Raw genomic sequence first — 14,531 nt, forward strand, 5'->3', positions numbered from 1 at the left:
TGATTCATCAAACTATTAAAAATATAATTAATAAACTTTAGTTAATTAGCCTAATGATCTACATTTGCTTTCTTTAGGGTTTTGAATTAAGAGATGGGGGCTACTTCCAGAGACAATTCAAATAATGTATTAAGTACGAGTAATATTTGCTCCGCCTCTCCGTGTTTCTGCGACAAATGATGAGTCACCGGCAAAGTCGGATTCAAAAATTAGACTGTCATATATACAGCTAGTGCGAAAATAGCGCTTGTAGATCTGCGTTATTGCTGCTGTGTGGGGAAGTGTTCTGCTTGTGCTCAATGTGTTCAGAGATATATGTATACATAGATTTACACATATCTATACGTAGATATATATATATATATATATATATATATATATATATATATATATATATATATATATATATATATATATATATATATCATGTAGGGCGCTCACAAGTCGGGGAACTTAAAAGTAAATATTTTTTAGGGTTTGCTGGCTAAAAAGAGCCATAGGAATAGCCATAGAAAAGTCTTTAGCCAACTATTAGAAAAGCTAGAGAGCGCTGTAATTGAACAGCGATAGGGCCATAGGCAAAGCTAAAGAGGCTTATAAAGGCGACCATAAGATGCTAAAGACAGCCATAGATAATTCTTTAGCTATTTGGGCTAATTAGCTAAAGCCGACCATACAAAGTATTTTCTATAGCCGACCATAGGACATTTTTGTATGGGAAAATTCTCTATTCTGCTTCAAAGGCGCAGCGTGAGCTTCCTGTTGTAACGCTACACAGCACGGTAGCTTACGGCAACAACCTTTCCATCAATAACCATAGAGCAGTTTGATCACGTGCTGCAGTACACTAAAACCGATACGGTGAGCAGCTAGTTGTGAGCCTGTGACACGAACACATCATTACTGTGAACGCTGCTTTTCCGAAGCTTGATGGCCATCGTGCGTGGCTCACTTTTCAGAGCACTAATGGGCAGGCAAAGCGCAAACACGATATCTTCATCACCCTCAAAAATATTCTCAAATAAACAGTGACGTAGCCGGTGCCTAAAACGCGCTCGCCCACCACACAGCTTCGCAAGTTGATGTTTCGGCAACTTTTAAATATCAGCATGCTCGTTTTCTTAACGTGCATCAACATCTCCGTCCTCTGTAATATGATCCTGCCCTAACCGCTTCGCATTTGTGGACAAATAAATAATTTTAGCGAACTGACCAGCGTCAGCGAGCGGGCGCACGGGAAATCGTGGAGAATCTATCCCCGTCTCTTCCGCCATCTTGGAGCTACCGCCCCGCCACCTATAGGGTGTTGGAGTTGCGAATACACAGCACACAAAATGACACTGGAACCGCACACATTCACTCTAGCGGCAAGCTCTGCCCCCGAATCACTCTTCTAAGAATATTTGCTGCTACGTTACTTTCCAGATACCTCCCCCAATCTTCCGCAATAGTTTAAAGGAGCTGTGCAACGATATTCAATTGGAATGTTTTAGACTTTACACGAGCTTACTGGCACTAGTGGGACTCACGGATACTCGCACGCAACGCCACTGGCCAAGAACTCCTTAGATGCGGTGTAATTTCAATGACAAAAACGATCATTTTCATTCAATCTCTCCTTTGCAAAATTTGATGACGTAACGTGGGGATCGCAGCACACCCCAATGACGATATTTTAATGCGGTTCATAGATTGGACCCGAGCATTGCGTGAGCACTCGATTTGGGCTCGTGATAATTACTAGCTCGAGAAGCATTCGGGTAGTGGCCCGTGTCCAATCGCTGCAACGACGACAATAGCCGAGACATAACAATGTCTGAACTCAGCGCGTGTCCTGTGCTTTGCCAACCCCAGCGCGTGGCTATGATCAACATTGGCGGCATATAATCGGCTCCAGAACACGTGGCCGGTTGTTCTGGCTGCGAGTTGAGGGGGTGAACGCTGCTCGTTTTTCTTTGATTTTTTTTTCTGGGACTTCTATTGCGTGGGGTGAAAAACGAACGCGTGTTTCATAGGTCATTAACGTCAGGGATCCGTTCTAAGTGGTATTTGCGCAAAGTACAAAAATTGTTGCATCGCCCCTTTAAGTGCTTCGCTGCCGCTGGCCAAGGGCGGCGATGCGGAGGACATTGCCATCTTTAGCTCTTTTGGGGTGAACCCCCGTCAGTTATACTCCGTTTCACCTTATCTAGAGCACGTCTCGGTGGCACAAGCTCTCGTGCATTGAGGACAAGTGCCAACGCTATAAGCTCGCGCTTCTAGCCTTCGCTAGAAGCGCGAAGGCTGGAAGCGCGATCCATGAGTCGAACCGCTGCAGGACAACATATATGTTGTACTGCAGCGAAGACTAGAAGCGCGAGCTCATAGCGTTGGCACTGGTCCTCAATGCACGAGAGCTTGTGCCACCGAGATGTGCACTAGAGCGAGGAGCTCGCGCTAGTAGCCTTTCCTGCGGTACATCATAAGGGGAGATAGAGTATAACTGAGGTAGGCCAGGCTCAGTTGAACTCGAGGATCGTTAGCGGCTTAATGACAGTTGGCGCCACCGTGTAACTCAGGCCGATCGCGATTAAAGGCTGGTTCACACTGCCCCATTTTCTGACGTTAAGTCACGTTACGTGCAAGTCACCGAAACATTCGTGTCTCGAATGTCGCGTGTCAGGCTTTCTCCTTGAACTGGTAGCCTCGCTTAAAATGGAGCACAAAGGTGCCGGTGACTTCAACGTAATATTTCATAGCATAACTTAACGTAAGAAAATGGGGCAGTGTGAACCAGCCTAAAGTCAACTGTCGTTGTCTTAATGACGGTTAAGAGCACTAGTTTAATTAGGGTATTACTCTCCCCGCCACTCGATTGTATCTTTGAGCTCAGTTTTAATAATTGACGTATCGCAATCAAAATTAGGTCACTTCGAGCCTTCAAAGCTTGGGTTTTGGCACAAGTCAAGTTCTTCTAAACTCTTTTCAAGCAAAAAAAAAAAAAAATTACATGAAGACAAGGGCGGAGTGTTGGTTGTATATTTTTCTTAACTTGATTTTGTTGACACCGGCGCATATATCTTGAGTGAGAGCGAAAATAAAGCTCAGTTGTAAGCAGCGCTGTGTATGTGTCTTCCTTTCTGTCCGTTGTCCTGTTGCGCTTTTTAACCATTACAGGAAGATTTCCTGCTGGATTCTTAGGGAATGCGCTAGCTTGACCCTTGGAAACGCCACACACGTCCCCCTTAGGGAAACGCAAACGTGCTGACCCATCCACTTTTCTCTCTTAGCTTTCTCTTTTGCTTCCTCTATTGACTGCTGCCTCCCTTTTGGCCTCGTTACGGGGTCAGTGTTAAAGTTTCCCAAAAGGGGCGGTGTGTGGCGTTTCTCAAAAGTCATGCTAACGGGTTCCTTAATAAATCCTCTGTGAATCTTTCTGTAATTTTTTTTTTGCCTCTTTTTTGTACTTTGCCTTTCGGAGTACGTCGACGCCCTTGGATACGGTCACCCCATCACTTGTGGAAAGAACTACCTCCGTACCAGTCGGGGAAGGAACCGCATCCGTCGTTTTAACTACACACACACCGCTACTAGGGAAACCCAGAGCGAAGAACAACCGGCGACGACAGAGCGGCAACTCAGCACGCCCGCATTCCACCGCGCCGTGGTGCCACAGCTCCAAGATATCACGACCGGAGTGCTGAAGGAGATGGCGTCATCGGAGAAGGCCAACACTGGGCACATATTGGACACGACGATTGCGTCAACAATCGGCTCCAACTTAACTCGAAGTCGAGCGCTGATGCAGCACTCGTTTCCAATCTGTGTCCAGCGTTGGCCTTATCTGATGACGCCATCTCATTCAGCACTACGGCATCTCATTCAGCACTACGGGGAGGTGTTGCGCAACGCCTCCTCCTCCCTGGCTCCGCGCCAGCTGTGTGCGTGACTGACAAAAACGAAAGGACTCGTTTTGACTGAAGTATGTAGATAAGAGCTTCCTACAAGTAGCGACATTCTTTGAAGCGCCGACTGCGCGACGGTGCAGGTTTTAGGAAGCGAATGGCGGCGCACAGCAGAGGTTTGAACAAAATGCCGCCATTTTGTTCCAGCGTAATGTGCTTTGTCATTTGTATTGGCTGTCGTAACTTGTAAATGAAGTATCAAGGGGCTTTAGTTTTGACGAAAACATGGCCTGGAAAACATTAGTTTGCCAGCGCCGGGGCGAGAGGGAGAGGTTGACACGTGCTGGCGTCAGCGGCCAATGGTAGCGTCACACCCTCTCCTTCTTTCCCTGGCGCTGACAAACAAAAGACACCGCTGGGGTTTGGTCAAAACGAGCGTTCTAATGCCAACGCATTAAAACAAGTCATGCGGCTTGATAGGCTTAGCGAGGGCAAGGGGACCGCTATTCCATGGAGTTGCGGTCCCCTAACCCTCGCTAGGCCTATCAAGCCGCATTGAAGACCGTGCCGTCCTGCACGGTCTTCGATGCAGCGGATCTCAGTGTTTTCAAAACTTCAATCCAAATCACTCTAAAACATGATAGAGAGATATTTGTCGACATTAGGAAGGCTTAGCCATTAATTTTGTGCAGTACGAAGGGCGATTCTTTCGCGTTTCGCCGATGTTCATGCCCCACTGCAGCGTCGGGCAAGGCTGCGAGTACAGTGAGAGTTCCGTGGCCCCTCGCTGGCGCATGAAAATCAACGAAGTGCCAAGGTCGTCCTTACTGCTGTGCGAAATAAATGGCTGTCTTCCTCGGGTCAACCAATATTTCCCTCGCAAATTTTATAGTGATTAAGAATGATAATTCTGCAGACGCTGAGATCGGCTGCGACAAAGAGCGTGCAGGACGGCTACTGTGCAGGAGTGGGGAGCATATCGGTCCCCTGTTCCTCGCTAAGCCTGGACAAGTCTTTATGGACGCTGGTTGTCCGTGTCTCAACGACCGCTCTGAAATTGTCCCAGAGCACTCACATAGTGAGGAAGCAGACACATAACAATTATGTACTCAAAGCAACCTTATTTTCACTGGCTCTTTACTTCGCGAATTTCGGAGAAGGTGGGTTTTGAGAGTATTTCGCGAGCCAGTGGCGTATCTATATTCTGTCTCACTAAAACTGTGCAGTAGACGCAAAGGCAGAGCGGGGGGGGGGGGGGGGGGGGGGGGGAGCACCAGGAATTCTGGAGAGGAGAAGAGAAACCTCCTCTCCCCTGCAAAGCTCCGAATGCTCGCACAGGGCCGCCTTTGTGTCCACGGCACAGTCTTAGTGAGACAGTTGATGGTGCATATGGCAAGTAGATTTTTTCGCGTCCCTGGTGATGGTGAGGATGACTTAATGTAAAATCACGCGTTTTCGCGTAAGCGCACTAGCTGTGTCTCAGCAAATTCATGGCATTCCATTGAACTGAACACGCACGGAAGGAACATATCAAACAACATAAGCTCTTTCAAAACACCTCCTAATCCTCACTTTGTGCCACATTTTGTTGTAAAAAAGTAGATAATCGAAAACTGCATTGGTTCTAAATAACTTTAAACCACAAAGAAGGGAGAAAGTGGTCATGTTAACAGTTTGATCAATTGCAAAGACGCTTGGCTAAAGTTATAAACATAGTATCTGCACTAAGTGTTCTTTAGAATTCTGACGTGTTATTTCCCAGCTTAGATTATTCGCCAAACAAATATAAAACGGAAATTAATACATCGTGCAATTGCATTAAAAAATTACAGGATGACATTCAAGAGTGCTTACGTGTAAGAAGGCGATACCATAATAGCCCCACGAGAGAAATTTTTCGAGTAATGTTTCTATAGGATGAAATCAAGGACGACGTCCTACAGATCGACGCCAAGTACGGCTTCTAGGACGACGTCTAGGATGACGTCGAGAACGACTCCAAGAGGAGGACAGTTAAGGAGGCTGTGGCGTATTTGCGTGGGCGGCCACGTTTGCCTGAGGAAGCCGCCGTAGATGTAGACGCTGCCGCCGATGTCGAGGTCGTAGAGGTAAAAGGCCGTTGCCTCACAGTTTCTTACACGAAGCACACAACGAGCACAGATGAAGTCCGAAGCGCACCTTTTGCGCACGGCCCTCCGGCGGTGACATGACGCTCCCGTACTTGAACGTGAGCATGAGCCCGAGCGGCGCGTGCTTGATAATGCATTTTTATGGCAATATTTCGGGCACAAGGACGCCGTTTTTTCGCGTAAAGGGACAAGTAAGGTCGTCCTAGAGGTCTAGGACGTTTCTAGGACGATTTTAAGGACGACGCCAAGGACAGCGTCGTCCCTGAGCATACAATTGAGCGGCGCGTGCCCCTCAATCATATTTTTATGACCCTATACGCTGTTACTGTTAAGGCTTTCGCCTTAACAACAAGAGAGCGTTTCTTGGTTCCGGCCAAGTGAATTGGTCATCACCACTGTCATCGTCATCACAGTCGGTTTGCTCAGTTTATTATCTTTCTTTACTAAGCATAGCGAGATCACCGTTTATTCCCATGGAAGGTCGCAAATACGAAAGTATTCATTGCAACTTGCTCAACAATATTTCACAGTCAGCCGATGAAATCTTCTACAAACAACAATATTTGAATGCCGCGAAGCAAAGATTGAAGAAGACGACCTCATCTCCATACTGGACAGTAAACTGAAGGAGTTCTTCAGCTCTTCACACTTTCAGGTCAGTTCGATTTAAGATCAACAATCTACAGATTAAAATCTTTTCATTCAGATCATATGCGCCGACGTCCCAGTGTCAAACTCTCCGAAACTCCCCACGCCGTGCATACCCGCCGTAGCCAAGGTAACGCGAAAACGTTCGATCTGCGTTTTTTTTTTTTTTTTTTTTTTTTTTTGTGCTTAATTTTAGGTTGGCTGAGTGTTAACTTGCGCCAATCAGAACTGAAGTCTGCGCCAATTTACTTCCAGTAAGCGGACTGAATGGAATTCGGTACCCTGGGAATATTCAGTGACTCTAGTTTGCTGTACACTACTCAAGCACTTAGCAACACAACGTTCAGTGTCATTTCTTTTTACTCAGATATTCGTTTAAAAAAAATGCCACGGAGAGCACTGCGCATGGTAAATTTAGTTACCAGATATGAATGATGGTGCTACCCAATCAAGGTCTAAAAGGAATGAACTACAGCTAAAAAAAGTCAAATTGCATATCTAGGTCCGCGTGTCGTTGAGCTCAGCTGCATCCATAAAGCCCTTTGCTGAGAAACGTTCCTTGGCAATGATTCGGCGATGGGAGACGACGCATCTTTTGACATATGTGCACATGGTATATGCCGGCACTTTGAAATATATTTTCTTGGGAGTTCGGTTTTCACAAAACGATTTACAATTTATAACCGAAATATAGAAACTCACATTTAAAGGTAGTTTGGCTAACATTTTTATTTACTTCAGGTCATTCGAGTACATACTTATTAATTAAAGCAATTATATTTATTTAGATAATTCCCCGTTATCTATTATATCGGGTTTAATCATCTCCTTTTTAGTATTGTGAGGGAGTTTATTCTTGTTCCCCAATGGCCGTTGGCAGGGGCAAAGGCAGGAGGTACAGCTAGGACACCGAAAAGTCGGCCGAGTTCAACGGAGTCCTTTTCACAATGTGCTGCGCCGTTTCTCGCGCTCCGTTGCTGAGCCTCGCGAGCCGGGCCGGCAAACATGTCCATGTTAGCCGGATTGGCTTGGCTAAAAATAGCATTTTAAAAAGACAGCTACAAAAATGTGCAGAAATCGTCCCTTACCCGGCAAGTGTTCTTCTTCTATGAGGAACCGTATGGCTTCCTGCGCGCATGCGCGGAATCCGGCAATGGCCAAGTCTTGCTGGTCGCTGCCCTGGGAAGGGGTAGGCATGCTGCGCCCTCTACGCCATGGCCGCAGGACGCAGCGTCACCTGCGTCCACAAAAAGGGCACGTGACTCCTCACTGCTGCGGTTCTTGCTTCAGCGACGACACAACCACTCCGTTCTTCAATTACGGGCGCTGTCGCTGCACGTTAATCCTTTGTACAGCCCCTAAAAACGCAAAAGTGGCACGAAACCCCCTCTCCCCGACTGCACGACGACATTCTTGAGCGAAGGCGCTAAGAAGAAGGATCTTACTAAGCGTTTCAGGCATGCGTGATGCTGCCATAACTTTAGTTCAAAGGAGTCAGCACTGATTTGTATGACTTTTCTGGATCGCGTTTGCCCGCTCCACAAATGCGGCCACGGTCGGTTATCTTTTGGTAGAGTTATATTATCTCTAGCCACACCATAGTAGTGGTGGCGGAATCTACCGCCCGTTAGATAGAGTACACGTTTCCCACCCACAGCTGAAGGGGTCGTGGGCGACTTCGTGGAAACCTCGGGAACAAATAATATTTTTCACCGTACGTATCCCTGCGCGTCAGGAGAGCCACAAAACACTGAATTCTTACCAATGGTAAGTTCTCGTCTTTTCGCAGTCGGGGCAATTTAAACAGCGCGCCGCACAACATGACGGCATAGTCGACCTTCCCCCGTCGCATCCACTGAGTGCAAGAATCTGATTCGTCGAGCGAGTTCAGTCAAGCGCGAAATATCATCCACGGTACATTGCACTAGACCCATGGCTATTTTTATGGCAGCCTGCCGCCTCACCGCTGTCCGCTTTATTACCCCTATGATGGCTAGAGAATAGATAACTCTAGCAAAAAGAGGGCCGACCGTGGCCACATTCCTGTGCATAGGCGGAGCTGGGAAAACGCGTTCCAGAAAATAGGCATAGATATCAGAGGGAGGCAGGCGCTAGTTCACGAGCTTCAGTTGTCCCGCCTCCAGTGCGAGCCTACTACCCTTGACAACGCTTCCGCGTTCGTGCACCTCGAGCGAGCGCGTGCAGTCAAAGCGCGACGGAAGGCACGGGGCCGGTGCTGGAGGCCACGCGTTTGAAAGGCACGCCCTGCTGTTCTGACTTTTTGACTATAGTTACTTTAATGACCATATTAGACTAGTCACCTATACTCTGTTTCACACTTAGCGTGCAACGCTGTCAAAGCTACTGGCGCGAGCGCGTGGCTTCATCTATGGTATTGTTTGCGCGAGAACGCGTGGAAATGATCAACGAGATCAAGTCCCATGCTCGCGCCAGTAGCTCTGACAGCGTTGCACACTAAGTATGAAACAGAGGATAGTAAAGGAAAGCAAAATAACTATTTTAAAGTGGAGTTACTGCCTTGACTCGCTTCGTTCTAAGTGGTGCTGTGCAGATAAGTCATAACATTTCTTCTAGGAGCCGTTTTTCTGGATGTTGTTTTAGCGACTGCGCCGAATTAATGTTAGTTGCACCAATGATTTTTCGGTAAGAGATATCGTCCGCGAAGTTCGAAATGCTATTTTCTCTTTGACAGACTCTAGAGAAAAAAATAGGATAGTTGGAACCTTAATAAGGGCTGAAGTGGTCACCGGCCACCTTCAATATGTAAGTTATATTGTCACGAATGAAGGTGACGAAAAGCCGAACAGTGAACTGAAAATAAAAGATTTAATGGGCGAACTTGTGCCAACCAAAAATAAATAACGAAAGAGCGTCGAGGTAGCAGAAAAGTGGGCGGCGAAAAGCGGGCGGCGAAAAGCGGGCGGCGGTTCGGCGGCACTACAGAGCGCTAGCGAAACTGGGACTTTCTGGAGGACCGTAACCGAGCGTTGCTTTCTCAGCCTTGCGCGCGGCAATATAAGGCTCTGGAGCAGTCAATGGGACTGTGATTCAGGTGTTCAGTGCTTCTTTGTCTTCGTTTCTAATGTGTAGTTGTGGGATGTAGTAGTGCTTTCAAATACCACAAGACCACCATTTCCTAAAAAAAAAAGAATCGTGTTTTTTTACAGGTTTTTTTTTCAGTCAATTTGGAGCTGAGTGGAAAGCCGTAGTAAAGTTCCAAAACTTTATTGAATTAATAAAGAAGCTGTAAACAATTTGTTTCCTTTTTGAAAGGCTCTAGCTTTTCAATTGAAAAAGTGCAGAAAAAGCATCTTGGAGGTGACAGAAAGTCTCTTGACTTTTTTTATTAAAAATTGGGCTAATATTCAAAAGAAAGTGAACAGAAAAGCTAGAGAAAGTCAGATGAAACGCCACTAACATTTTATATCATCTGATGACTTTTTTCAACAGCCTTTCAACAGAAAAGCACCACAGTTTTTCGTAACGTTTCCTCATTTGACAGATCTGTCGAATGAGGAAACCTTATATTTGGATAGGTCCTTGTATAATAGAATTAATTTGTAGTTCGAAATTATGTTTGTGTGCCCTGCCTTTTATGCAGTGTGTACCCTGCCTTGCAAGCTGTGTCTGTGTCGCGCTTTTGTAGTCCTATCCTTTCTGATGCTTTCATCTCCTTTCTTTGTGCATTATATATCAGTTCTGAGTCAGCGCTTCTGTGTATTGTGTGTTCCTTTCTTTTGTCGTCGTCCTTTGTGCCCGGCAAGAAGCCATTCCAGAAAGAGCCCCTCGATATGCTTGCGTTTGTCTAGCAAACATATCAGGACACGGCAGCATCGACACGAACATGCGGCTAAACCCGCTTTTATTCATCGTGCAGTGTGCGCTGTTGCTGCCAAGCTTCGTCATCAGCAGAACGGATTCTGCTTAATCGGTGGTCGTTCCGATCATCACAACGTCATCGTCCAACGCCGCTGCAGATATACCCCTGGTGACCGTCGCATCAAGTACACCGACGTCATCGACGCTTGCAGAAGCGGATATAAAGGCCGCGGTTGAACAACGTCGCGGCAGTGGGCACGGCAGCATCAAAACGAACTTGTGGCTAAACCCGCTTTTGTTCTCCGTGCAGGTTGGTTGTTCTGACTCCTCGTACAAAAGCGATGCCCTTTTTTTGATGGTGTTGCCATGCCCCAGTGCTTTTTTCCCGTGGATTGCTTATATCATTGCTCAACTCCTGCAAATGAGAGGTTACATTGAAACCATCCCAGGTCCCACAGTTGAAGAATTGTTAAATCTAGTTTTAGGAAACCAGGCGCAAATGATTAACGACTTAAGAACCATAAAAAAATATCAGAAGCGGGCAGAAGAAAAATTCACACGAATTCACCAGAAACATGGAAAAATTTGAGACTCAACTAATAGCCCTAGAGGCGACAACAAAACAATTATCTGATTGTGGAAACGGAGTTTCTACTATTGAAAACACAATAGGTTACCTCTTGGATAAGATTGATGACCTAGAAAATAGCAGCCGCCGAAATTATCTCGTCTGATAGGGTTAGTGAGACAGCGGAATTACTTCAGGATACAGTTGTAAACAACATTTTCCGTGAAACACTCGGCTTACCAGATACTAAAACCATAGAAACAATACATAGACTTCGACGCTATCAGAAGGCAAAACAAGGCCAGCAGTGATCAAGTTCCTAAATTTTTCTGAGAAGTTCTCAGTTCTTAAAAACTGCCCTACACTCTAAGAAATAGGGTGCGTATAGGGGTACACCCCTTGTCCCATATGTGACACCCCAAAACAACAGTTCCACGTCCGGTCCACAGACGTGGAACCGACGATACCAACTTTCAAGGGTGGCTTGATCGTCGACCGATACAACTTGTTAAAATAGCAAATTTACGCATTAAAGGTAAGACAATCGAGGTTTTCTTTGGCCCTGCTGCCAAACCTGTTTGTGTTTTTTTCCTAGTTTTTGGTACGCACATTAGCTATTTAATACGTTATATCCAACAACTAACAAGCCACTCGTAAAAGTTGGTATCGCTAGCTCGACGTCAGTAGACTGAACGTCCAAATGTAGTTTTGGGGGGTTACATATGGGGCAAGGGGTGTAACCCTGTACACCCCCTTTTTCTTAGAGTGTAAGTTGAAGGGATCGGCAGTTTCTGTTTTCGAAGATTTCTCAGGACGTGTTCGAAACATTCGCAAACAGTTGTGGGACAGTTCTGAGGAAAATCGAAAGAAAGGCGAAAAGGTCAGTCTAATTTATAACACGCTAATCCAGGTGGGAGCCCACGAATTCAATGGACATGAACGCTAGTGAAATGAATAATGTTATGAATTTTGAACATGTTTTGCTGCCGTATGACCCATATCACAGTCGTCAAGGAAACGTGGCTACATACTGAAGTAACTGACTTGGAAATTATTCCCCCAGATTATAAAATAATACGAAAGGAAAGAGATACCCGAGGTGGGGGCGGGGCCATAATCTTAAAAGAAATCTTGCACTAGAACCAAATGGTAGATATCAGTGGTGTTGAGATTTTGTGGACTCGTGTCAGCATTTTTTTCATGTCTCTTATCATCGGTGCGTTTTACAGACCGCCTATACTTCGTTTCACCTTATGTGCGAGCGAAAGCAAAGCTGGAAGCGCGAGCGCGAAAGCTCCGTGCGTTCAGGCTTTGCTCGAGCGCGCGAGCTGGGGAGAAACGCAAAAAGCGCTGGACTCGCGCTTCTAGCTTTGGCTTCGCTCGCAGAGAAAGTGAAACGAAGTATACCAGCGGCAATAATTTTGGAAAAATAAATGACTATCTCTCCTTACTTGACGGTGACAGCGCAGGGAAAACCAATCTCACACCAGACACTCAGGAAGACAGCGCGTGTGCTTGTCTTCCTGAGTGTCTGGTGTGATATTGGTTTTCCCTGCGCTGTCACGGTCAAGTCTGGTTGACCAGCTCGCCCAAGCGACCATCCTATCGACTATCTCTCCGAAAATGTACATGCAAAGTCTAGAATTATTTCTGCTGGAGATTTTAACCTGCCTACTAAAGATTGGGAACGCACATGGTCAGCGTGTCATATTTCGCCGGCTTTACTAGAGCTGGCCTTCTTTTATGATCAGGATTAAGTTGTACGCGATCCCACAAGATTATCCGAAGAAAAAGACTCGATACTCGAATAAATTTTCCTTGCCCAGAATTTACGTGAAAGAGTACAAAGCATTGAGGTGATTGAGGGCATTTCAGATCATCAAATGGTATAGCTTACTTTTTTTCACAAATAGTACGCCTTGTGACGCACGAATTCGCAAACAATATCTCCACTTCTCCAAGGCCGATGACATCGCTATTATTGACGCTCTTGCGTTCTCTTTTAGTGACTTTTTCAGCGCTTCCAGTACACATGAAACTGTCCTCAGTTTTTGTGACAGCTTTTTGAAAATATTGTTCTTGACTGCATTTCAAAATTTGTGCCAAAAAGGTGAAGTTTACTAGTAAAAACAAACCATGGATAAATAAGAAAATTATTCCAATGTGCCGTAGACTTTTTAGACTTCTCAAACGATCGAAAGACGCAGACCTCGTTGACCAATTACACCACGAGCTTAAGGATACAATTAAAGAAGAAAAACATCGATCTTTAAGGTAACAATTCCCTTCTTTCTCAGGTCCACGTCTGAGAAGTTCTGGCGCTTTATATCGCCTCCTAAACCAAAAGTAGACGAACTGAATATTGATAATGAAATTGTGTATGACCCCTAATAATACTGCTGGTGCTTTCAATAAATATTTTACGTCCGTTTTCAGTTCAGACAACGGTCGCAGTCCGGTATTTGATGCAATTCGAGAAGACAGCGAACGCGCTAGAAACTGTTTGACAGATATAACAATTTCGAAGGAAAGTGTTCTAAATTATATATCGAATATTAACGCAAAAAGGCAGTTGGGCCGGACGGATTTCCCCATGTTTTTTTAAAAGGTATGGGGAATGGAGCGCTAAGTACTCGACTGTAATTTCAGAAAGTCGCTAGAAACTTGCACTGTACCTTCGAAATGGAAAATAGCGAAAATGATTTCCATTTTAAAATTCGGTGACTCAAGGGTTGATTCCAATTATCGACCTATTTCCTTGCCCAGTATTAGCAGTAAATTTTATGAACATGGTGTATTTAAACAGATATCGGCATATCTTGAGCAAAATAAATTTTTTTTTTTTTTACCAAGGCTCAACATGGTATCCGTCAAAATGTGACTCTATCACCCAACTGACCGAAACACTGCATGAGTTTGCGTCGGTAATTAATACTCGAGGACAAACTGATGTTGTATAGTTGTACTTTTCAAAAGCGTTCGACCGCGTTCCACATGAGAAGCTACTAACAAAATTGGCAGTTGTCTTAAATAAAACTAATATTTTGAAGTGGCTAGAGTGTTATTTGACAATGAGACAGCAAAATGTAGAATTTGACAGCGCGTGTTCCGCTACTACATACGTGACGTCTGCTGTACCACGGGGATCAGTTATCAAGCCTCTATTGTTCTTGATGTTCGTTAATGATATGGTTTGTAAAATCAAAGTCAATATAAGATTGTTTGCAGATGATTGTTTTGTTTTTAAGAAAATCAAGTCTCGGAGACTGTGAAATATTAAACTCCTCGCTTGAAAGATTGTCTCGTGTACTGACTGTCAAATGCCACTGAATTTATCAAGGACTGTTTGTATGTCTATTACTCGCAAGAAAAGTCCTTTACTTTTTTACTATTCTATTGGTAACTGTAGCCTTCTTAGAGTTTGCACATATAAGTATCTGGGTTTGACTATAACATCCGACG

General features: G+C 45.1%; 1 protein-coding gene across 1 annotated transcript in view; it reads right to left on the bottom strand.

Annotated features, from left to right (window-relative positions):
* LOC121048459 overlaps positions 1 to 14,531 on the bottom strand; it is a 34,322-nt gene that overhangs the window by 17,286 nt on the left and 2,505 nt on the right. The window contains exon 2 of the mRNA XM_040504814.2: positions 7,750 to 7,898. Coding sequence (XP_040360748.2) covers positions 7,750 to 7,858 — 109 coding nt within the window. The 5' untranslated portion in view covers positions 7,859 to 7,898. The remainder of the gene's footprint in view (positions 1 to 7,749; positions 7,899 to 14,531) is intronic.

This window comes from Ixodes scapularis, unplaced genomic scaffold (genome assembly GCF_016920785.2).
Source record: "Ixodes scapularis isolate PalLabHiFi unplaced genomic scaffold, ASM1692078v2 PGA_scaffold2__306_contigs__length_199485367, whole genome shotgun sequence".
NCBI lineage: Eukaryota > Metazoa > Arthropoda > Arachnida > Ixodida > Ixodidae > Ixodes > Ixodes scapularis.